At 44.1% G+C, this 22,720-nt stretch overlaps 1 protein-coding gene and 1 pseudogene across 2 annotated transcripts in view; both read left to right on the plus strand.

The window, feature by feature from the left end:
• The window catches only part of Trpv3 (transient receptor potential cation channel subfamily V member 3), a 29,738-nt gene extending 20,938 nt beyond the window's left edge, over positions 1–8,800 (plus strand). The window contains exons 12-17 of one of the 2 annotated variants that reach the window (XM_057775870.1): positions 2,189–2,354; positions 5,528–5,594; positions 6,757–7,031; positions 7,926–8,038; positions 8,225–8,304; positions 8,576–8,800. In XM_057775870.1, the coding sequence (XP_057631853.1) occupies positions 2,189–2,354; positions 5,528–5,594; positions 6,757–7,031; positions 7,926–8,038; positions 8,225–8,304; positions 8,576–8,673 (799 nt within the window). In that variant the 3' untranslated portion in view covers positions 8,674–8,800. The remainder of the gene's footprint in view (positions 1–2,188; positions 2,355–5,527; positions 5,595–6,756; positions 7,032–7,925; positions 8,039–8,224; positions 8,305–8,575) is intronic. The other variant, XM_057775871.1, reaches the window with a different exon arrangement.
• Positions 8,801–10,913: 2,113 nt separating this feature from the next.
• LOC130877022 (thymocyte nuclear protein 1-like) lies at positions 10,914–12,700 on the plus strand (annotated as a pseudogene).
• The last annotated feature ends 10,020 nt before the right edge of the window (positions 12,701–22,720 follow it).

A 22,720-nucleotide genomic window follows, 5' to 3' on the forward strand; every position in this document is an offset into this window, starting at 1 on the left:
GACCATCCTGAATATCAGATATTTACATAATGATTCATTACAGTAACAAAATTACCATTATGAAATAATAGTGAAAATAATTTTATGATTGGGGATCACCACAATGTGAAGAGTTGTATTAAAGGGTTGCATTATTAGGAAGGTTGAGAACCACTGCTCCAGAGATATGAACTGAGTTCCTCATCCCCTAAGGACAGGTTTAGTTAGTGGACAGGCCATTTAGACACTGCCCCAGGATGCAGAGCACATGTGTGCCTCTCATTGTTGAGAAGGTTCGATAGTTCCAGAGATTTGTTTACACAGTCTCTGGTCCTGGTGCATTTTGTCCTGCTCTTCAGTTTCTTCTTTGCTTTGTCATGGCAGAGGAGGATAGGGTACCCTTGCTCACCATGGTCCTTAGTGTGGTTTATCAGTCAGGCCTTTGATTTCACTTGCAGGAAAAGCAATCTTGCTGTGGCCTCAATTTGGTCAGAGGCGTTGTAATTGTGAAACTGTCTGACATCAGAAGCACAAGAGTTTTCAGTTAGATGTCTTCCAAACTGCAAGTGTAGGCACTATTTAGGAGGATGTTTTCATCATGTATGCTTGTTGCATGCTATATTTGTTGTTTGGAAAAGTTTCATATGCACATATAATACGTTTTCATCAGTCTAACGTTCACTCTCCACCTCCACCACCTCTCATATTTCCCTACCACTTCTCCCTCCCAGTTTCATGTACTCACTTGTGTTTCAGAGACAGGGTTTCACTATGTAGCTGGCTCAGAACTCACTATACAGACAAGGCTGGCAGCCAGTCAAAGGCCACACTACCAAAGGAAACACTCTTCCTCCCCCAGCAGCCATCAATTGCCAATAGCGCCTTAGCTATGGGTGGGGCTTTGTGACCCCCTCCTTTACTTACACTGGAAGTTTGGTTGTCCTGATCTCATGCAGATCTTGTTTATGCTGCCACAGCCACTGTGATTCTTTTTTTTTTAAAGAAATATTTATTTATTTATCATGGACACAATATTCTGCCTGTCTGTATGCCTGAAGGCTAGAAGAGGATATCAGACCTTATTACAGATGGTTGTGAGCCACCATATGGTTGCTGGGAATCAAACTCAGGACCTTCGGAAGAGTAGGCAATGCTCTTAACCACTGAGTCATCTCTCCAGCCCCCGCCACTGTGATTCTTATAAATAACAACTCTGTCATGCTCAGAAAACATGGCTTTGCAGCAGGCCTCCTCAACCTCTGGCTCTTGCAATCATTCTACCACCTCTTCCACAATGATGTTTCACACAAAACTACCCTCTTTAAAATACTTTAAAAATACTTATTTAAGTGTGTGTGTGTTTGTGTGTGCGCGCGCGTGCGCGCGCACGGGCAGGAAGGAAGTCATGCCATATATGGAAGTCAGAGGACACCATGTGAGAGCTGGTTCTCTCCTCCTATTATGTGAGTTCCAGGAATCAAACTCAGGTTGTCAGGCTTGGCAGGAAGCACCTTCACCACCTGAGCCATCTTGCCGCCCCTGAAGCCTCCCTATTAACCATTTTCAAGTTCAGCTCAAGGCTGTGGAGTGTACACGGCTGTACACCCAGCCTCTAGGTTGCTCTTCCTCTTGCAGAATTGAGACTCTGGACCGAGTAAACCCTAACCCCATCTGTCTTCCCCTCTGGCAACCACCCTTCTATTTTTAGTCTCCGATTTTGACCACAGTGGGTACTTTGTAGAAGTAGAAAGATGGTAATTGTCATTTTCCAGCTGCGTTATACCTTAAAATGATAGAAGAGTAGGCTTTTGGAGACTTTAAAATTATGATTAGTTTCTGAGTATGAATGTTGGAAGATTTATAATTTTATCAAAAACATACATTTTACTAAATCATTAATCTACCCTAGTGTTTCTCACATCTATCTATATGGGAATTGTAACATGTAGGTGATTTCCAAGTCGTCTGGCCTTGTGGGCTGTATGCCAGAGTCCCAGCCAGGTACAACCAGTCCACACTGGCTCTGCTTTTCTGCTAGCGATGCAGTCTACACTGCATTCAGTCCCAGCCGAATGGATGACAGGCAGCCTTATACATCTCATCAGCATCAGCCACTGGAGTGACCCTTCAAAAGGTTAAGGTTTGGGGGTTGAATGTCTCTGCCTGCTGCTGAGAAGTAAGGCCCTTGTCTCCTGTGTCTCCTGAACAGTTTTGTTCAAGCTGTGCTTGTGATACTGTCTGTCTTCTTGTACTTGTTTGCCTGCAAAGAATACCTCGCCTGCCTCGTGCTGGCCATGGCCCTGGGCTGGGCGAACATGCTCTACTACACGAGAGGTTTCCAGTCCATGGGCATGTACAGCGTCATGATTCAGAAGGTATGCTGGGAACTGCACAGAGCCCTCTGAGGGCAGGGCGTCCACTTTTCAGATGTGGATGCTAAGATCTGAAATGATACTCAGTAGTCCAGCACTTTCTCCAAAATGCCACAGTCTTCACTGGGTTTTGGTCAGATGTTAAATGTCCAGCTCTTAAGACACCTGGGCTGTTTGGGCAGTGGATAGGAACACACTTTATGAAGGAAATATTATGACCCTTGAGCATCAGCATGCTGGAAAAGTATCTAACAATTGCGCTTTGGGATATATATGTGTGTGCATGCCTACATGGGTGCATAGACAAGTTGCATACATATATACATTGCATACATACATACATTCATCATACATTTTTACTATATGAAGGATGTCACCAGCCTGTGGTGGCACCTGACAAGTGAGCGCTGCTCCTGTCTGACCTTCAGGCTGGTTGACATTTTATTTTGTAAGCAGCAAGGTGAGATGAAGCCCTGGAGACTTAGCCTGGAGCTTGTTAGTCAAGCGGAGAGCAACTGCTTTGTTGAGCTGGATAATTGTTAGCAAGTACCAGAAGGGTTGGTAACATTCCTGTGCTAGTCATGATGTAACAGCGAGAGATAGCCTATACTTAAAAATATAATATTATGCCAGGCGGTGGTGGCGCACGCCTTTAATCCCAGCACTCGGGAGGCAGAGGCAAGTGGATCTCTGTGAGTTCGAGGCCAGCCTGGTCTACAGGAGGTAGTTCCAGGACAGGAACCAAAAGCTACGGAGAAACCCTGTCTCAAAAAATCCAAATATATATATATAATAATATATATATATTATTATAACTAACATTTTGAAAATTTCATGCGTGCTTACTATATATTTTGGTCATATTTACCTGACTCCTCTGCCAAACTCCTCCTTTCATCACCCAAGACTCTTAACCTCAAGTTTTCTTTTCTTTAAAAAATATCAAATATATATACACATATGTATAGAATATATAATGAATATATAATATATAAAACCACACACACACACACACACCTAATGATTCCAATTTGTGATGTGCATATACTCTCGGGTGTGGAGTCATCTGCTGCAATGTGATCAACTTATCAAGGCCTCACTCTTAAAGAAAAACTGACCCTCTCTTCCCCAGAAACCATCAACTATCACTAGCTTCTCAACTGGGGTTGCTGGTGACCCCCCTCCATGCTGGAATGGAGGTTGGTTTGATCTTATGCAGCTGTTCTACAGGCAACAGTTGCAGTTCCTTGGCACACTGGTCCTGGCATGCCCAGAAGACACTGCTTCCATCTAATCGTCCCTGACCTTTGGCTCTTACAGTCTTTCTGCCCTTTATTCCACAGTGCTCCCTGAACCTTGTGGGGAGGGGACATGATGTCCCATTTATGGCTGAGCCTCCCTGGAGACTAATTTTCTGCACTTTGTCCAGTTGAGAGTTTCTGACAGCCCACACTTTATTTTATATTTTGTTATTAAATTTACTTTTTAAAAAACAATCTTTTCTCATTTTACACACCTATCCCAGTTCCTACTCCCTCTCCTCCTTCCGCTACCCCCACCTTCCCCTTACCCAAGTCCCCTATCCACTCCTCAGAGAGGGTAAGGCTTCCTAAGGGGAGTCAACAAAGTCTGACACATCACTTTGAGGCAGGACTGAGGCCCTCCCGCCCCTATATCTAAGCTGAGCAAGGTATCTCTCCAAAAAGAATAGGTTCCAAAACGTCAGTTCAAGCACTAGGGATAAATCCTGGTCCCACTGCCAGTGGCCGCACAGACTGCCCAAGCCTCACAACTATCCCCCACATTCAGTGGGCCTAGTTTGCTCCTATGCAGGTTTGCCGGCTATCAGTCCAGACTCAGTGAGTTCTCACTAGCTCAGGTCAGCTGTTTCTGTGGGTATCCCCATCATGGTCATGACCCCTTTGCTCATTGCTCCTCCCTCTCTTGGGCTGGTCTCCAAAAGCTAGGCTCATTTTTTAGCTGTTGATCTCTGCATCTACCTCCTTCGGTTGCTGACAGGCCACATTTTAAAGTTTAATCTGCCTTGACGTTTTTCTGGGTCATTGTCTTGATTCTAGATGTAGACATCAATAAAACAAGGAACCTTTTGTCGGCAGGATTTAAATATTTGTAGCATTGCCAATTTTCACAGCATGAATATTCTAACCATGGAGGATTTGCAGTTGCTGACATTGTATCTCTTAGCAGCTGGGAAGAGATGCGCAGTTTTACATTGTTACTACTATTCCTGCTCTCTGGTTACAATAGCTACAAATAATCCCCAGATAGAAATAACCAGATAACTCTCAATTCTGAATATCTATTATCTTAAAAATGTAGCTTAATTATAAATTTATGTGACTAAAATTTGATTTTGAGATAGGTTCTTTTTTTTTTTTTTTTAAATCACTGCTTGGCCCATTAGCTCTAGCTTTTTTTTTTAAATTTTTTTTTTTTTTGAGATAGGTTCTTAATATAGAGCTCAGGTTGGTTATAAACTCATGGGCTTCATGCCTCAGCCTTCAACGCACTTGAGTTATAGGCATGTTCCACTAAGATTGATTTAAATGATTGAATAGTTTTGCAATTTTTTCTTATCTTTTATTTAGTTACAATTGAAAACGTGTTCATTTAAAGTGTAGAATTGGGTATAGCTATATACTGTGAAGTGACTACCAATTTCAACTTAGTTAACACAGCCTACCATTATCTGTGTTAGGACATCAGAGACCAAACAATTTGTATTTTTCATGAGAGTCCCAGAACTTCTTTATCCTACAATTGAATGTTTTGTTCAGTTCTTCTCAATGGCCATGATCATAACACTCATGCAAATTCAACAATCAGTTCTCAGACATTGGTATGGGCTGGCACAGGCACGCCACTGCCCCCAGGGAGGCCCAGATGTGAGACTCCATAGAGAAAGTCATAGGGAGACTCAGCGAGACTGTGTCCTGGGAGGTGAGATTGAGGGAAGAGAAGCCTTGGGAACAAAGCAGGAAAGAAGGCTTCCTGATAGAGATGGGGCACTCAGAGGAACCTGGGAGCATCAAGGGGATGAAGGCGGAAGGAGAATGACCAGAGTGAAGGCAGGGTTAAGGTGGGCAGGAGGGAGATGGGCGCACAGCGATGGTGTGTTTGCACCTCACACTTGAATCATGTCCATTTCTTTGTAGGTCATCTTGCACGATGTTCTGAAGTTCTTGTTTGTTTACATCCTGTTCTTACTTGGATTTGGAGTAGGTAATTGCTTCCTAACTAACAGTAACTGCTGTGCTTGTAAAGCACTTTATCCGGATAGCAGAATGACAAAACACACGCAGCCTCAGGAGTGACAATGCGGTACTTGCCACATTGGTGTTTGCCAAGCAGATTTTTTCCTTCTCTCAGCAGTTTGACCAAGTTGGTGTCATCACCCGTGACCCCATGGATTAACCCCGGGCTGTCACTCTTACCCATCCGGTCTGTGGTTTCCCCAGACTTTCACATCCATCATAATCCGAGACAGACTCAGTAGATGTTTTCACCCATTCTACAGATGGGGAAACGAGAGCTCACGGAAACTTGATGGGTAGTCTTCAAAAACTAGGAGCAACCTGGTACACTGACGTAACTTCCTCTGGCCTCCACATCTTGTGACTTTCACTGTTTACTTCAGATATCTCTGTGAGAGCTTACAGTTTGTGGGGGATCAGAGATATGGAGTCACTTTTTAAAATCCAGTGGGAACAGCATAACCCAATTTTATTTCTAACCATTGCATAAAGAGATGGCATGTTTAGCATGTTTTTCTCCATATCAATTTTGTGGGTGTTGTTTTTCTTCCTTTAGTGACTGTTGGCTCAAATTAGGCAGCTGCTCTCATCTGTCTGATGCCTTTGCTGGGACAAAGGTCACTTGCGTATTTGACCTTTTACCTGTTCACTTATTCCTCCAAGCATTCACTTACACATGAGCCATTTTGCTCACCACACAACAAACCACTGTGGTGTATTGCACAGAAGAGAAAAGCAAGCATAATCTTGTGCACAGGGACCTCTTAGCACTACATCAAGAGGGGATGCAGGATCTCATGGTCTTGGGGGATACCACTCAGGTACATAGAGCCAGAACCTTAGTCTATAAAGAGCCAGGTTCATAAAAAGGGCAAGTGGTAACCATGGTAGGCTATGAATGAGTGAGAGCCAAGCTGGGGGTAGAGGAGGGGAGAAGAGGGTGGGTTTCAGTTGACAGAAAGGGATTTCTGGAGGCCAGGCAGGAAAACCAGCCTCATGACATGGAGAAGAGGAGAGATGGGAGCTGAGCTGCCAGAAGGAGGGAGGCATCAGTGCACACATGCAAACATATGAGTTCTCGGAGTAGCTAACCACCAGAGAGCCCAAGGTCATCCGTTTTGTCCCCCCAGCGCTGGCCTCGCTGATTGAGAAGTGCTCCAAAGACAAAAAGGACTGCAGCTCCTACGGCAGCTTCAGCGATGCGGTGCTGGAGCTCTTCAAGCTCACCATAGGTCTGGGCGACCTGAACATCCAGCAGAACTCCACCTACCCCATCCTCTTTCTCTTCCTACTCATCACCTACGTCATCCTCACCTTCGTCCTCCTCCTCAACATGCTCATTGCCCTGATGGGCGAGACAGTGGAAAATGTCTCCAAAGAGAGTGAGCGGATCTGGCGCCTTCAGGTGAGTGGGACAGCAGCCTCTCTTGGGACTTTGTTCAGCACTTCATCTTGAGGTCTTGCACAGCCTCAGTCAGCACCAGTGGGTATGGGGCACATCCTGGGTAGGTTCTTTTGGTTTTGAACAACAGCACATGCAGGGAAATGTAGGCTTTTGGGGATGCTTTATTCTTCATCACCCCATGATATGTGGACATTGAAAGGTGACCTCAGGTTGAAGCAGGAGAAGGAAGGTTCTGGAACAATGGAAGTGACATTTCTGTCTGTTCCAAATAGATGTTATCATTTCTCACTCCTGAGAACAAATCCTAGTGTGGATCCAGTGTGATGACCAGATCTGTGAGCTGACTAGAAACAGTGTCACTTAGGAAGTGGCTTTTGAAAGGAGGTTGAGGAGAAGAGCATCCCTTCAGATATCTGCAGAGATGCCTGCAAGGGACAGACACACAGGGCTACAGGGAAAGCAGCTTTGCCTTGACACAGAGGATTCCCAGTTACCAGAACCTTTTTAGCTGGATTGTACACAGTGTTCTAGGAAGACTAGACTCAAGAACAGGAAAGTCTCCACGGAGTTCAAGCCTGGGAGAGAGTGTGGGAATGTTTGACTTCTGAACTTTCTTTCACATGCAGTTCCCAGGACCCCAACCTTCCAATTAGGAGGCTCCTGGTGTCCAAAGATACTAAATTCATGTCAACATTAAAGCAATTTAGCCATCTGTCCCCAAGTTTTCTACTTTCTCATGTTTGAGTTCTGTAGATTACCTCAACTGTCAAGACCTATGCATTAAGCACAAGTAGGACTGGAGTGAGCTACCAGATGGGGTACCTGACCCTCCTCGGGAGTAGGGCTCTCGGAGCAAGCTTGAGGAAGCTAGTCCAGGCTTCTTTACCTCCCTAGAGAGCCAGGACCATCTTGGAGTTTGAGAAAATGTTACCAGAATGGCTGAGAAGCAGATTCCGCATGGGAGAGCTGTGCAAAGTAGCAGACGAGGACTTCCGGCTGTGTCTGCGGTAACCGAGAGGGAGGGGCTGTGGGGCAGTAGTCTTTGAGAGGGGCAGGATCAGCAAACAGGAGGTTGGGCATCCCCATATCTGTATCAGTCAGAAGAGGAGCTAAGTAGCGACTGGGACATCCCAAATGTGTTTGTTTACTGAGATGCGGTCATGGAGTAGTGATTACAATGGTCATACATGCAGGATCAACGAGGTGAAGTGGACTGAATGGAAAACACACGTGTCCTTCCTTAATGAAGATCCAGGGCCCATAAGACGGACAGGTACTGTTGCTGGGAGGTGGTGTGGGACCCTCTTTTGTGGATCATATGACTTCATGTGAATCATGTGCTTTTCCCACCAGTGTAACTGGAGGTCCTCTCCAGCTCTGACTCTCTATAGCACTATTTAGAACAGGTTTTGAAAGCTGAGTGGTTGGGGGCTGGGATGTAGCTCAGGCCTTGGGTTCAATCCTCAGCACCACCAGGAAAAAGGATTGCACTAACACACAGGAACTTCTAAGCTCATCTCTCTCTCTCTGTTCCCTCCCCGTAGCAGATGTGAACAAAATCCAAGATTCTTCCAGGAGCAATAGCAAAACAACCCTCTATGCATTTGATGAACTAGAGGAATTTCCAGAAACGTCGGTGTAGAAGCATGGCTTAGAGCTGATGTGACGCCATGGTTGGTCCTGATGCTGCAGGCCGAGTCCTGGGGCTGAGGTGCTGTGCAGAATGCTGGATTAGAAGCAAGACCTTCTTCACATCGACTGGTGGCTGCTGAGGGGCAGCGGTCAGGGTCTAAACGGAAAGCACCTTGAGTTTTGTGGCTTGAGGAAGGTCAGTACTAATTCTTGGCCAGCAGTCCTGAGTCTGGAAGTCTCCTGAAGTCCAGTGTAAGGTACCTGCAGGTTGGCTCAGCTCTAGGGCGCATGTGCTGGGGAAGGGAGGAACTGGAGTCTGAGGAGCAGGGCGAGTACTCTTTTTCCTGGAATGGCCCTATTGTTGGGGCCAGCTCCAACCTAGACTTCTTCTTTACTTCCTCACTATGACTACATCTCCTGAATTTGTGGCCGACTTTTGATCCTGTACCAGAATACGCAGAGGACCCAAGCTAAGTCAGATCTGCTGGGGGAAGAGGGCAGTGAGCTATGGAAATACCCTTCTAGAAACTCCAGAAAACAGGAAACGGGACTCCATCCTTGGGATGAAATCCAAGGCTTAAAACTGTCTCCAACGAGAGATGTTTTTAATAGTGAATTGACACACGGTTTTTATTTTTAGTTCAGGAAAGACATTTCAGTTTTGAATGAAAATTACTTCAGATGAAGTAAGCAACTTTGAAAGCTGAGAACTAGATTTTGGGCTTTTGGACAGGATGTAAGTATTATATACTAGGTCTCAGGGTAGCTAGAGTCAGGTCAACATAAAGCCTGAGGGAGACAAGCTGTGATCTGGGGGGAGGGTTTGGCAAGCATCCTCTTCCAATCTTACCCCATGATGGCCTCACTGTAGCTGAGTCAGAAATAGTAGCTGATTTATTTACAGGTCTTAAAACTCAGAGGTGACGAGCACACGTTAGTGTCTCCCTTGCGGGGATTCAGCAATACACCTGAGCTGCCCGCTAGCGCACGTTTTTTGTTAACTGTGAATTTCGAAACTGTAGCAGAAGGCTTCTGAGGAAAGAAGGCCTGCCTGACTTGGGGCTTATTTTCACATCCTCAGCCTCAGAGTTTTCTTCTCCTTGAAATTTCAGAGTCAGTTTGGAGACTGGAGAATTTTCCCAGTGACTGGAAATGCGATAACCCGTCCCCCCAACCCCAGACTCTTCCGGTATTTAGTAAAAAGGGTTCACATGGAAAGGTTTGAGATAGAATTACAGATCATTATGAAGAGTTTTTTTTTTTTAAATTGATAAAGGGATCATAAATAAGTTGGGTCTTTAGAAAACTTGGCATTGGTGAGCTAATCTGACTGGAGACCAGGCAAAGCAGTTCACTCTGGCAGGTTTTGCCATTCTGGAAGGTTCTGTGTCCCAGCTCAGCTGGGCAGATGAGAAGCTGGGATGCCATCCTGCATGGCCAGGTGGGGGAGAGGTGGTGGGTGATTACAGTACCACAGACTGCCCAGCCAGCAGCAGCCAACTGCCTGCTCAACTTCCGGGATCTCTAGTGCTCAAAGATCACACTCAGGGAGGGGAAGATGACAAAGCATGCTTGTGTCCCTGGAAAAGAGAGTATTCGAGGGGACATCATGGGCAGAAGGAACAGATGTGCTCCTAACGGTCAGGAACAGGGAGAGAACTAGACTAAGATTGTGGTTCAGTTCGGTAAACAGCTGCTTCAGCTTTTGGGGTGTTCAAGAAACGGGCTGAGCCCTTATGGGGGAAGATGTTGAAGAAGAAATCAGGTAAATTTAAGGTTCTTAGGTATTCTACAAACCAGTATTATATTGCTGCAGTTCCCATGAGTCATCTTGAACAGATGTCTTTGTTGGAAGGGCAACCACTGGCTCCAGGGAGTTAGGATTCCAGCTGTGCTTTGACTTGGAAGTTGGTAGACAAAATCACTGAGCTCTGCATGCCCCACTTGGAGAGAAGGTGGCAGAAGTTGAGCAGATAGAAATAACCAGCTGGACCTTTGTCTTCTTACGTGTTGTGGAGAATAGCTTTCTGTGGATTTGGATGTAATTTGTTGGCAAAACCATTTCTGAACTGGATATTTGTCTAAATGTGGGATTCCCCAAAGGCTTTCATCCCAGAGGGCCAAGCTAAGAAGGTTTACCAAACCAAGGAAGGGAAGCTCAACAAAAAGCATCCTGCTCAAAAGGTTCAAATCCCTCACCATACACCTGGGCAGTCGGGCTCTGGAATGAGCATAGACTTGTCCAAAGTCATGTCAGAGCAGGTGAGGCTAGCATGTCCTGATACCTGGGCCACAGGTACCCTTCTGCACAGTTTTTATCATTGGGTGTTTTTGTAGTTGGCACAGTCAGGGGCTAGTTTTTTTTCCTTCACATGACATGGAAGTGAGCATTGTCTTTACAAGCCTAATGACAAGTCTGAATGTCAAATGTGCCTAAAGTCACAAATAACAAAATAACAACAATGGCAACAGCAATATACACCACTGACTCTATGGAACTATCAGGACATCTTAAAACTCCATGATTTACATTTCAGTAATGTAGGGAGAAGAGATTTTCCAGGTATGGGATCGAGCATACTCAGGCAGTAGGTGTAAACCCTGTTTTAGCTGAACGTTTCCCCAAGAAGAGTTCTGTATTCTAGACATTATGTCCTGTGTCTGGAATAACACAGCTGCTCACCTTCCTTCCCAGTGTCAGGGGAAGGAGTAAAAAGTTGTACTGTGAAGTCATTGAGCTCTTAGGCACCTGCCCAAGAGAGTACAGTATTATTGAGGTTCCTTTCCTTCCTCACGGCCTGGTGACCGTCTCCTTTGGCTCTGAGTGAGGCTCGGGGAGACAGGTCCTCCCAGAGTCTGTAAGCCATACTTGACTTCTGCATTGACTTACACATTTTTAACTTATTTTATATTTACTGTGATTTTAGTTCCAGATACAGAATTATCATCTTGTTCTTACTGAATGTGCCTGATTCTTGTAAAATTTAACTTATGGACTTGTTTTTAGTGTTGTATATGTGAAACTACATGTTTAAGAAATCATAAAGAGGAAAACTTACTTTGGCCTCATTGAGGAAATAGTTTTGATTTCTAATAAATATTTATTTTGTCATGTCATGGCTGTGTTTTTGTCTTTGCATTGCGTGTGGGAATATGAAGATCAACTAGAAATCTTAGAGTGTTTCTTAACAGGAATGGGTAAAAATAAGGTTTGGGTCTAAAGCATCGCTACTAGACCCGTTCAGTGATTGAGCTAGCATGGTGCATTGCACATCACCTTCATGTGGTGTCTCCATCTCAAAGCACATAGGTAACTGGAATCTTATTTGACAACTTTGAATAAAAAAAAATTTACCCTGGGGCTGGAGAGATGGCTCAGTCTTTAAGAGCACTGTTTGCTCTTCCAGAGGACCTGTGTTCAATTCCCAGCACCCACATGGCAGCTCACAACTGTCTGTAGCTCCAATTCCAGGGGATCTGACACCATCACACAGACATACAGGCAGGCAAAACACCAAGGCACATAAACAAAAAATGGTTCAAGCCAGAAAGCTGGCTAGAGAAAGGCGTTGATGTGAAGTTAAGCATTGAGGATCTCACAGCACAGCCCAAGCAGACAGCTTGCTGGGATGGTGTTCACAACTATCAGGCTCGGAACTTCCTCAGGGCCATGAAGCTGGAGGAAGAAGCCTTCTTCTACCATAGAAACTGTTAACAGCCAGGCATCGTGGGACTTATGGAGATTGTAAAGGAGGCCTACCCAGACCACACACAGTTTGAAAAAAAATAATCCCCATTACGACCCATCCAGCAAAGTGGACAACCCTAAATGGTGGATGGTGGATGTACAGTTTGTTCGAATGATGAAGCATTTCACCCTCCTGGAGGAACTGAAAGCCCATCACCATGCCCACAAAGCTTCCGGTGGCCCCTTAAAAAGCATGACTTTCTTCACTCGCCAGAGACTGTCAGTTCAGCCTTTGACCCAAGAAGAGTTTGATTTTATTTTGAGCCTGGAGGAAACAGAACCAAGTTAGTGAAGGCTCTACTGAGGGAATGAACAAGCCACTGATCCACAAAGTCAAGATCCTATAAGGCAACGGAAGAAAGTTCACAGTGTCTACTTGGGGGCATGTGCACAGGTGGTTTGTTCGTGTTTCCCGATAAGAGATATTTCATGACAAAAAATTAAAATAAGATCAATGTTATGTGCATGAGATTTATATGTCTATGCCTGTGCATACACATGTGCATGCCTGTGCTCATGGAAGCCAGAAGAGGGCACCAGATCTGGATCTGGAGTTACAGGTGGTTGTGAGCTGTGCTGGGAATCCATCTTTGGCCATCTGCAAGATCAGCAAGTTCTCTTTACTGCTGACTCATCTCTCCAGCCTGATTCAGTAACCTTTGAAGTAGTTATAGGAAGTCACAGTCAGATGATGTTAGCAGTTCCGGCCTTCCAATTTCTCAACTCCATCCATCATGTCTTGCTGTTTCTCTTGCATACATGTAAACCCATGACTTCTCTTAGAGACAAGAATGCATGACTCCCTGCTAACACCTGGGATTTCCATGATGAGGCAATGAGAACTGCCATCAGCCTAACGCTTATGTTTGGGAATTTTTCATTCTTTTGGGTTATCTCATAGGATAGGAGCGCTAAGACTGTGGAATCACAAGGCGGGGGGAGTGCTGTGCACCGTGACATCCTTGATAGGCGTTCACTTATCACTGACTTGATGCCTGTTAAGGAACCACAACCTGCCAAAAACTGTATCAGCTTCATGTGGCTGTGTTGGGGTGGAAGATATGAGTCACCCCAGCAGGTTAAGTGACAAGCCTCCTGAAGACAATGTAGGAGGGAAGGTAGAGACACCCAAAAGCTCTAGGAGTCCCCTAAGAAGCCGTTCTTTAGGCTTTTTGTGGAGGATGCGCACAAGGCCTTTCAGTCACACCTTGCTCTGGCCCTGATGTGTTTCTGACTTGTACCTCTCAGCACCAAAGCCTTGATCCCTGCATTCTCTAGAGTTCTTCTCACTGCCTCTTCTCACTTGCTCCTCCTCCTGATACAATGACTGTCTGTGGGTCTTTGGTCCTGATACAATGACTGTCTGTGGGTCTCTGGTCCTGTCCAGGTGGACTCCCATGGTTTCAGCATCACCTAGGAGACTCAACAGCACATTCTTCCAGAGAAGGCCTTCTAGATGGTTTCATACTCACTAGATGAGTTCTCATTTGACTCACAAAAAATTCATGCTCCTGTTGCGTGTCAGCATTGTGTTATGTGCTGTGGGTACTGCAAAGAACAAGAGGAACTATCCCAACTCTCTAACGTCAAACTAAATGGAGAGAAGCTCAAAGCCATCCTGCTAGGCTTCCTGAGCCTCTTTATCCCCAGGGAAAGGTGAGTGCTCTGTCTGCCCATCCCACAGCCCCATGATGCAGGGCAATCAGGAACTCGGTTTATTACTGTGAGCGTCAGCTTATATATGTTAAGTGACATCTTGTGATGTGGGGGTACCTCTAGCCAATGAGAGGCAGCCAAACCTTTCCTCTGGCTGGAGGGGTGTCTACTTGGTTTTTGCTGTCTCATTCTTACTCAAACTGGAGCCAGATTTTTCTCTGTCCTACTGACCTCAAAGTATAGGCCCTGAACTTGAGCCAGGCTTTTTTCTGTCCTATAGGCTTTGAGGTAAAGGCCCTGAGATAATTTTGGCTCAACAAATCTCACTAAAATCAGGAATAAGACAAGGCTGTCCACTCTCTCCATATCTATTCAATGTAGTACTCCAAGTTCTAGCTAGCAATAAGATAACAAAAGTAGATCAAGAGGATACAAATTGGAAAAGAAGTCAAACTTTCACTATTTACGGATGACATAATAGTATACATAAGTGACCCCCAAATGTGTCTGATGCACACATTTATTCTACCAACCTTTCTTGGCACATTCTGGTTGTAGATACTTTTAAAGATGGTGTTAATGTTGTCATAGTGAGATGGAAGGGGAGGAGGGCAAAGGAGTAACTGAGTGAGACAGAGGGAGATTCAGAAGTCTTTGCACACACAATGAGAGTGGAGTTGCATTTTGAGTGATAGGAGATCAGTCTGGGGAGGAGGAACTTGCAGGAAGGTGAGAAAATTCTAGAGGAAGAACTAGTTTGGGTGAAGGCATATAGGAACAAAACAACATGAAGACAATGGAACAGAAAGAACAGGAAAGAAGAGACGAGTCTGGAGGTTGTGGGGATGGAGATGCAGACCATGAAGGGCCTTTTGTGTTAATCTTAAATAACTGATGACAGCTCCCTGCAGGGGCTCTACCCCCCCATACTGCCTCTCTCTTCTTGTCCCACCCAGCTTGCATCCAGAACCCTTCTTCCTTCTGTCCCCTTTCCTCTTTGGGCACATAACACCATCCAGCTCAGTCTGTCTGGCGCTGGGGGCAAATCCTCAGGGCAAGCAGGCAGGCGAGACCTCCTTTGTCTCACTGGCCCGCCTGCACCAACCAAGGTAGGCGCTTTGTTTACGAACTACCCAACCTGCACGGAGATCTGATCTCGGCACCAGGAGAGACAGCAGTGCGGTGAGTTTGTGACCAGCGGAGGCGGAAGCAGCCCTGGACAGGGAACTCTGAAGTTCCTCATCCCCCTCCGTATACTCCCCGGGCTCCCTGCAGGGGCTCTACCCCCCCATACTGCCTCTCTCTTCTTGTCCCACCCAGCTTGCATCCAGAACCCTTCTTCCTTCTGTCCCCTTTCCTCTTTGGGCACATAACACCATCCAGCTCAGTCTGTCTGGCGCTGGGGGCAAATCCTCAGGGCAAATAGGCAGGCGAGACCTCCTTTGTCTCACTGGCCCGCCTGCACCAACCAAGGTAGGCGCTTTGTTTACAAACTACCCAACCTGCATGGAGATCTGATCTCAGCACCAGGAGAGACAGCAATGCGGTGAGTTTGTGACCAGCGGCAGCAGAAGCAGCCCTGGAAAGGGAACTCTGAAGTTCCTCATCCCCCTCCCTATACTCCCTGGGCTCCCTGCAGGGGCTCTATACCCCGCATACTGCCTCTCTCTTCTTGACCCACCCAGCTTGCATCCAGAACCCTTCTTCCTTCTGCCCCCTTTCCTCTTTGGGCACATAATACCATCCAGCTCAGTCTGTCTGGCGCTGGGGGCAAATCCTCAGGGCAAGTAGGCAGGCGAGACTTCCTTTGTTTCACTGGCCTGCCTGCAACAAGCAAGGAGAGACATCACTAGAACACCAGGAGAGCTAGCACTGCAGAGAGCCATCACTGGGAAGGTACATCAGTAGGCAAGGAGACCTGAGCTGGTAAAAGAACATCCAGAGGGGAGCATTCGGAGAAAGAGATGGGCAGGCACCAATGCAAGAATTCACCTAACAATCTGAAAAACTATATGAAACCACCAGAACCCAGCGACCTCCCAACAGGTGGACATGAACACCTTAATCATGAAGAGGTAGATAAAATTGACTTTATGAAAGGGATTGACGCCCTTAAACAACATGTAAAAAATGCCCTTATAGAAATGGATGAGAAGTATAACAGAAAGTTTGAAGAATTGAGTAAATCAGTGAATGATACCCTAGGAAACCAAGGAAAAACAATCAAACAGATAATGGAAACAGTACAAGACTTAAAAACTGAAATGGAGGCAAAGAAGAAAACACAAACAGAAGGCCAGCTGGACAGGGAAAATCTAGGTAAACGAATAGAGACTACAGAAGCAAGCATAACCAACAGAATACAAGAGATAGAAGAAAGAATCTCAGATTCTGAAGATACCATAGAGAAAATAAACACGCTGATCAAAGAAAACAGCAAGGCCAACAAATTCTCATCACAAAACATTCAGGAAATATGGGACACAATAAAAAGACCAAACCTAAGAATAATAGGAATAGAAGAAGGAGAAGAAGCGCAGCTCAACGGTCCAGAAAATATATTTAATAAAATTATAGAAGAAAACTTTCCCAACCTAAAGAAAGATATACCTATGAAGGTTCAAGAAGCATACAGAACACCGAATAGGCTGGATCAAAAAAAAACATCCTCTCGCCATATAATAATCAAAACACAAAGCATACAGAATAAAGAAAGAATACTAAGAGCAGCAAAGGAAAAAGGCCAAGTTACTTATAAAGGTAAACCTATCAGACTTACACCTGACTTCTCTATGGAAACCATGAAAGCCAGAAGGTCCTGGATAGATGTACTGCAGAAACTAAGAGACCATGGATGCAAGCCCAGACTACTATACCCAGCCAAGCTTTCGTTCACTATAAATGGAGAAAACAAAATTTTCCAGGATAAAAACAAATTTAAACAATACGTAGCCACAAATCCAGCCTTACAGAAAGTAATAGAAGAAAAATCACTAACCAAGGAGTCCAACAATGACCACAGTATCCCAGACAACTAGAGACCCTTCACCAGCGCAACACAAAGAAGGGGAACACACAAAATTTACAACTTAAAAAATGACCGGAGTTAACAACCACTGGTCATTAATATCACTTAATGTCAATGGACTCAACTCTCCTATAAAAAGGCACAGACTAAGAGATTGGATATGAAAACAGGATCCAACATTCTGCTGTTTACAAGAAACACACCTCAACCACAAAGACAGGCACCTACTCAGAGTAAAGGGTTGGGATAAGGCTTATCATGTAAATGGTCCTAAGAAACAAGCAGGGGTGGCCATACTAATTTCTAACAAAGTTGACTTCAAACTTAAATCAATCAGGAGAGATGGAAAGGGACATTTTCTACTCATAACAGGAACAATTCATCAGGATGAAGTCTCAATCCTGAATATCTATGCCCCTAATATAAAAGCACCCACGTACGTAAAAGAAACATTGTTAAAACTCAAGGCAGCCATCAAACCGCACACATTAATAGCAGGAGACTTTAATACTCCTCTCGCACCAATGGACAGGTCAATTAGACAGAAACCTAACAGAGAAATAAGATAATTAATGGAGGTAATGAATCAAATGGACTTAACAGACATCTATAGAATATTCCACCCAAATAGGAAAGAATATACCTTCTTTTCTGCAGCTCATGGAACCTTCTCAAAAATCGACCACATACTCGGTAACAAAGCAAACATCCACAGTTACAAAAAAATATTAATAACCACCTGTATCTTATCAGATCACCATGGATTAAAGCTAGAATTCAGCAACAATGCTACCCCCAGAAAGCCTACAAACTCATGGAAACTGAATAGTCAACTACTGAACCATACCTGGATTAAGGAAGAAATAAAGAAAGAAATTAAACTCTTCCTTGAAGACAATGAAAATAAAGAAACAACATACTCAAACCTATGGGACACTATGAAAGCAGTCCTGAGAGGAAAGTTCATAGCACTAACTGCCCACTTAAAGAAAACAGAGAAAGCACACATTGGAGACTTAACAGCCCACCTGAAAGCTCTAGAAAAAAAAGAAGCAGACTCACCTAGAAGGGGTAGAAGACTGGAAATAATCAAACTGAGGGCAGAAATCAACAAAATAGAAACACAGAAAACAATTGAAAGACTCAGTGAATCAAAAAGCTGGTTCCTGGAGAAAATCAACAAAATTGATAAACCCCTATCCAAACTAATCAAACGGCAGAGAGAGAATTTGCAAATTAATAAGATCAGAAATGAAAAGGGGGACATAACCACAGACACAGAGGAAATTCAGAGAATCATTAGATCTTACTACAAAAGCCTGTATGCCACAAAACTGGAAAATGTAAAAGAAATGGACGCTTTTTTAGATAAATACCATATACCAAAGTTAAACCAGGACCAGGTCAACAACCTAAATAAACCTGTTAGTCGTGAAGAATTAGAAGCTGTTATCAAAAACCTCCCTTCCAAAAAAAGTCCAGGACCAGATGGTTTCAATGCGGAATTCTACCAGAACTTCCAAGAAGACCTAATACCTAGTCTCCTTAATGTATTTCACAATATAGAAACAGAAGAGTCATTGCCAAATTCCTTTTATGAAGCTACAGTAACTCTGATACCAAAACCACACAAAGACCCAACCAAGAAAGAGAATTACAGGCCAATCTCACTCATGAACATCGACGCAAAAATCCTCAACATAATTCTGGCAAACCGAATCCAAGAACACATTAGAAAAATTATCCGTTATGATCAAGTAGGCTTCATCCCAGAGATGCAGGGCTGGTTTAACATACGCAAATCTATCAATGTAATCCATCATATAAATAAACTGAAAGAAAAAAACCATATGATCGTTTCATTAGATGCTGAAAAAGCATTTGACAAAATTCAACATCCCTTTATGATAAAAGTCTTGGAGAGATTAGGGATACAAGGGTCATACCTAAATATAATTAAAGCTATATACAGCAAGCCGACAGCTAATATCAAATTAAATGGAGAAAAACTTAAAGCCATCCCACTAAAATCAGGAACACGCCAAGGCTGTCCACTCTCTCCATACCTCTTCAATATAGTTCTCGAAGTTTTAGCAATAGCAATAAGACAACATAAGGGGATAAAGGGGATTCAAATTGGAAAGGAAGAAGTTAAACTTGCATTATTTGCAGATGATATGATAGTGTACATGAGCGACCCCAAAAACTCATCCAAAGAACTCCTACAGCTGATAAACGCCTTTAGTAATGTGGCAGGATACAAGATCAACTCCAAAAAATCAGTCGCCCTCTTATACACAAAGGATCTGGAAGCAGAGAGAGAAATAAGAGAATCATCACCTTTCACGATAGCCACAAACAGCATAAAATATCTTGGGGTAACTCTAACCAAGGAAGTGAAAGATCTATTTGACAAAAACTTTAAGGCATTGAAGAAAGAAATTGAAGAGGATACCAGAAAATGGAAGGATCTCCCTTGCTCTTGGATTGGGAGAATCAACATAGTAAAAATGGCAATTCTACCAAGGGCAATTTATAGATTCAATGCAATCCCCATTAAAATCCCATCAAAATTCTTCACAGATCTTGAAAGGACAATAATCAACTTTATATGGAGAAACAAAAAACCCAGGATAGCCAAAACAATCTTATACAATAAAGGAACTTCTGGAGGCATTACCATCCCTGACTTCAAACTCTATTACAGAGCTACAGTAATGAAAACAGCGTGGTACTGGCATAAAAACAGAGAAGTCGACCAATGGAATCGTATAGAAGACCCGGATTTTAACCCACAAACCTATGAACAACTGATTTTTGATAAAGGAGCTAAAAGTATACAATGGAAGAAAGAAAGCATCTTCAACAAATGGTGCTGGCACAATTGGATGTCAACCTGTAGAAGAATGAAAATAGACCCATATCTATCACCATGCACAAAACTCAAGTCCAAATGGATCAAAGACCTCAATATCAATCTGAACACACTGAACCTGATAGAAGAGAAAATGGGAAGTACCCTACAACATATGGGCACTGGAGATCGCTTCCTATGTATAACCCCAGCAGCACAGACATTAAGGGCAACATTGAATAAATGGGACCTCCTGAAACTGAGAAGCTTCTGTAAAGCAAAGGACACTGTCATTAAGACAAAAAGGCAGCCTACTGACTGGGAGAAGATCTTCACCAACCCCGCAACAGACAAAGGTCTGATCTCCAAAATATATAAAGAACTCAAGAAACTAGACTTTAAAAGGATAATTAACCCAATTAAAAAATGGGGCACTGAACTGAACAGAGAATTCTCAACAGAAGAAGTTCAAATGGCCAAAAGATACTTAAGGTCATGCTCAACCTCCTTAGCGATCAGAGAAATGCAAATCAAAACAACTTTGAGATATCATCTTACACCTGTCAGAATGGCTAAAATCAAAAACACCAAGGATAGCCTTTGCTGGAGAGGTTGTGGAGAAAGGGGTACCCTCATCCATTGCTGGTGGGACTGCAAACTTGTGCAACCACTTTGGAAATCAGTGTGGCGGTTTCTCAGAAAAATTGGGATCAACCTACCCCTGGACCCAGCAATACCACTCTTGGGAATATACCCAAGAGATGCCCTATCATATGACAAAAGCATTTGTCCAACTATGTTCATAGCAGCATTATTTGTAATAGCCAGAACCTGGAAGCAACCTAGATGCCCTTCAATGGAAGAATGGATGAAGAAATTGTGGAATATATACACATTAGAGTACTACTCTGCGGTAAAAAACAATGACTTCTCGAATTTTGCATGCAAATGGATGGAAATAGAAAATACGATCCTTAGTGAGGTAACCCAGACCCAAAAAGAAGAACATGGGATGTACTCACTCATAATTGGTTTCTAGCCATGGATAGGGGCCACTGAGTCTATAATTTGTGATCCTAAAGAAGCTAAACAAGAGGGTAAACCCAAGGAAAAACATATAGATATCCTCCCAGCTATGGGAAATAGACATGACTGATGGGCAAAAAATTGGAATCTTGGGGGTGGGGTGGGATGGGGATGAGGGGTGATGGGGAGAGAAAAGTGTGAAGGAGAGGATGAGGGGAAATGGGGGAATTGGGGTGATTGGGGATAAAGGGAGGTTGGATAGGGGAGCAGGGAAACTCATACCTTAGGTAAGGGAGCCACCTAAGGGGTGGCAAGAGACTTGAACTTGGAATGGCTACCAGATGCCCAGGGCAATGTCCCCAGTTAGTTCATTGGGGCACCTGAGGATAGGGAACCTGAAATGAACCTATCCTATAATCATACTGATGAATATCTTGCATATCGCCATAGAACCTTCATCTAGCGATGGATGGAGATAGAGCCAGAGACCCACACTGGAGCACCGGACTGAGCTCCCAAGGTTATAATGAGGAGCAGAAGGAGAGAGAACATGAACAAGGAAGTCAGGACCATGAGGGGTGCACCCAACCACTGGGACAGTGGGGCCGATCTATTGGGAGCTCACCAAGGTCAGCTGGACTGCTACTGAAAAAACATGGGATAAAACCGGACTCTCGGAATGTGGCGGACAATGAGAGCTGACGAGAGGCCAAGAAGAATGGCACAGGAACTTTCAACTGGCGATAGATCGAGAGAGAGACAGAGACCCAAATTGGAGCAATGGTCTGAGCTCTTAAGGTCCAAATGAGGAGCAGAAGGAGGGAGAACATGACCAAGGAAATCAGGACCACGAGGCGTGCACCCACCCACTGTGACAGTGGAACTGATCTATTGGGAGCTCTTCAAGGCCAGCTGGACTGGGACTGAATAAGCATGGGTTGAAACTGGACTCTCTGAACATGGCGGACAATGAAGGCTGATGAGAAGCCAAGGACAATGGCACTAGGTTTCGATCCTAATACATGAACTGGCTTTGTGGGAGCTTAGCCTGTTTTGTTGCTCACCTTCCTGGGCCTGGATGGAAGTGGGAGGACCGTGGTCTTCCTGTAGGGCAGGGAATTTGGACTGCTCTTCAGTATCGAGAGGGAGGGGGAATGGACTGGGGGGAGGAGAAGAGGAGTGGGGATGGGGAAGGGGAGTGGGGGGAGGGGGCAATGTGTGGGAGGAGGGGAGGGAAATGGGAAACGGGGAGCAGTTGGAAATTTTAATTAAAAAAGAATAAAAAAAAAATAACTGATGACATGCATCTTGGACACTAGGCACTGAGCTAAGCTCTAGCATTCGTTAGTTGTTTAATCCTAACAGGGGTACCATTATTATGTTGACATTATAACGATCACCTTCGTTTTATAAATGAGGGGACTGGATATGTAGATTGTTATAGACTCAATCAAAATAAAATATAACTGAAAGTCGATAAAACTACGCACATGTATAGATTAAATAGATATGTATATATTAAAATGTCTAGAATCTATCTATCTATCTATCTATCTATCTATCTATCATCTATCATCTATCTATCTATATGATTTTACAGTGGACTAGAGAGATGACTAAGTAGTTAACAGCACTGGTTGTTCTTTTAGAGGACCTGGGTTTGATCCCCAGCATCCTCATGGTGGCTCAAACTGTCTGTAACTCCACTTCTAGGAGATTTGACACATTCTTCTGGCTGTAGAGGG

The sequence above is a fragment of the Chionomys nivalis genome, chromosome 7, assembly GCF_950005125.1.
Source record: "Chionomys nivalis chromosome 7, mChiNiv1.1, whole genome shotgun sequence".
NCBI lineage: Eukaryota > Metazoa > Chordata > Mammalia > Rodentia > Cricetidae > Chionomys > Chionomys nivalis.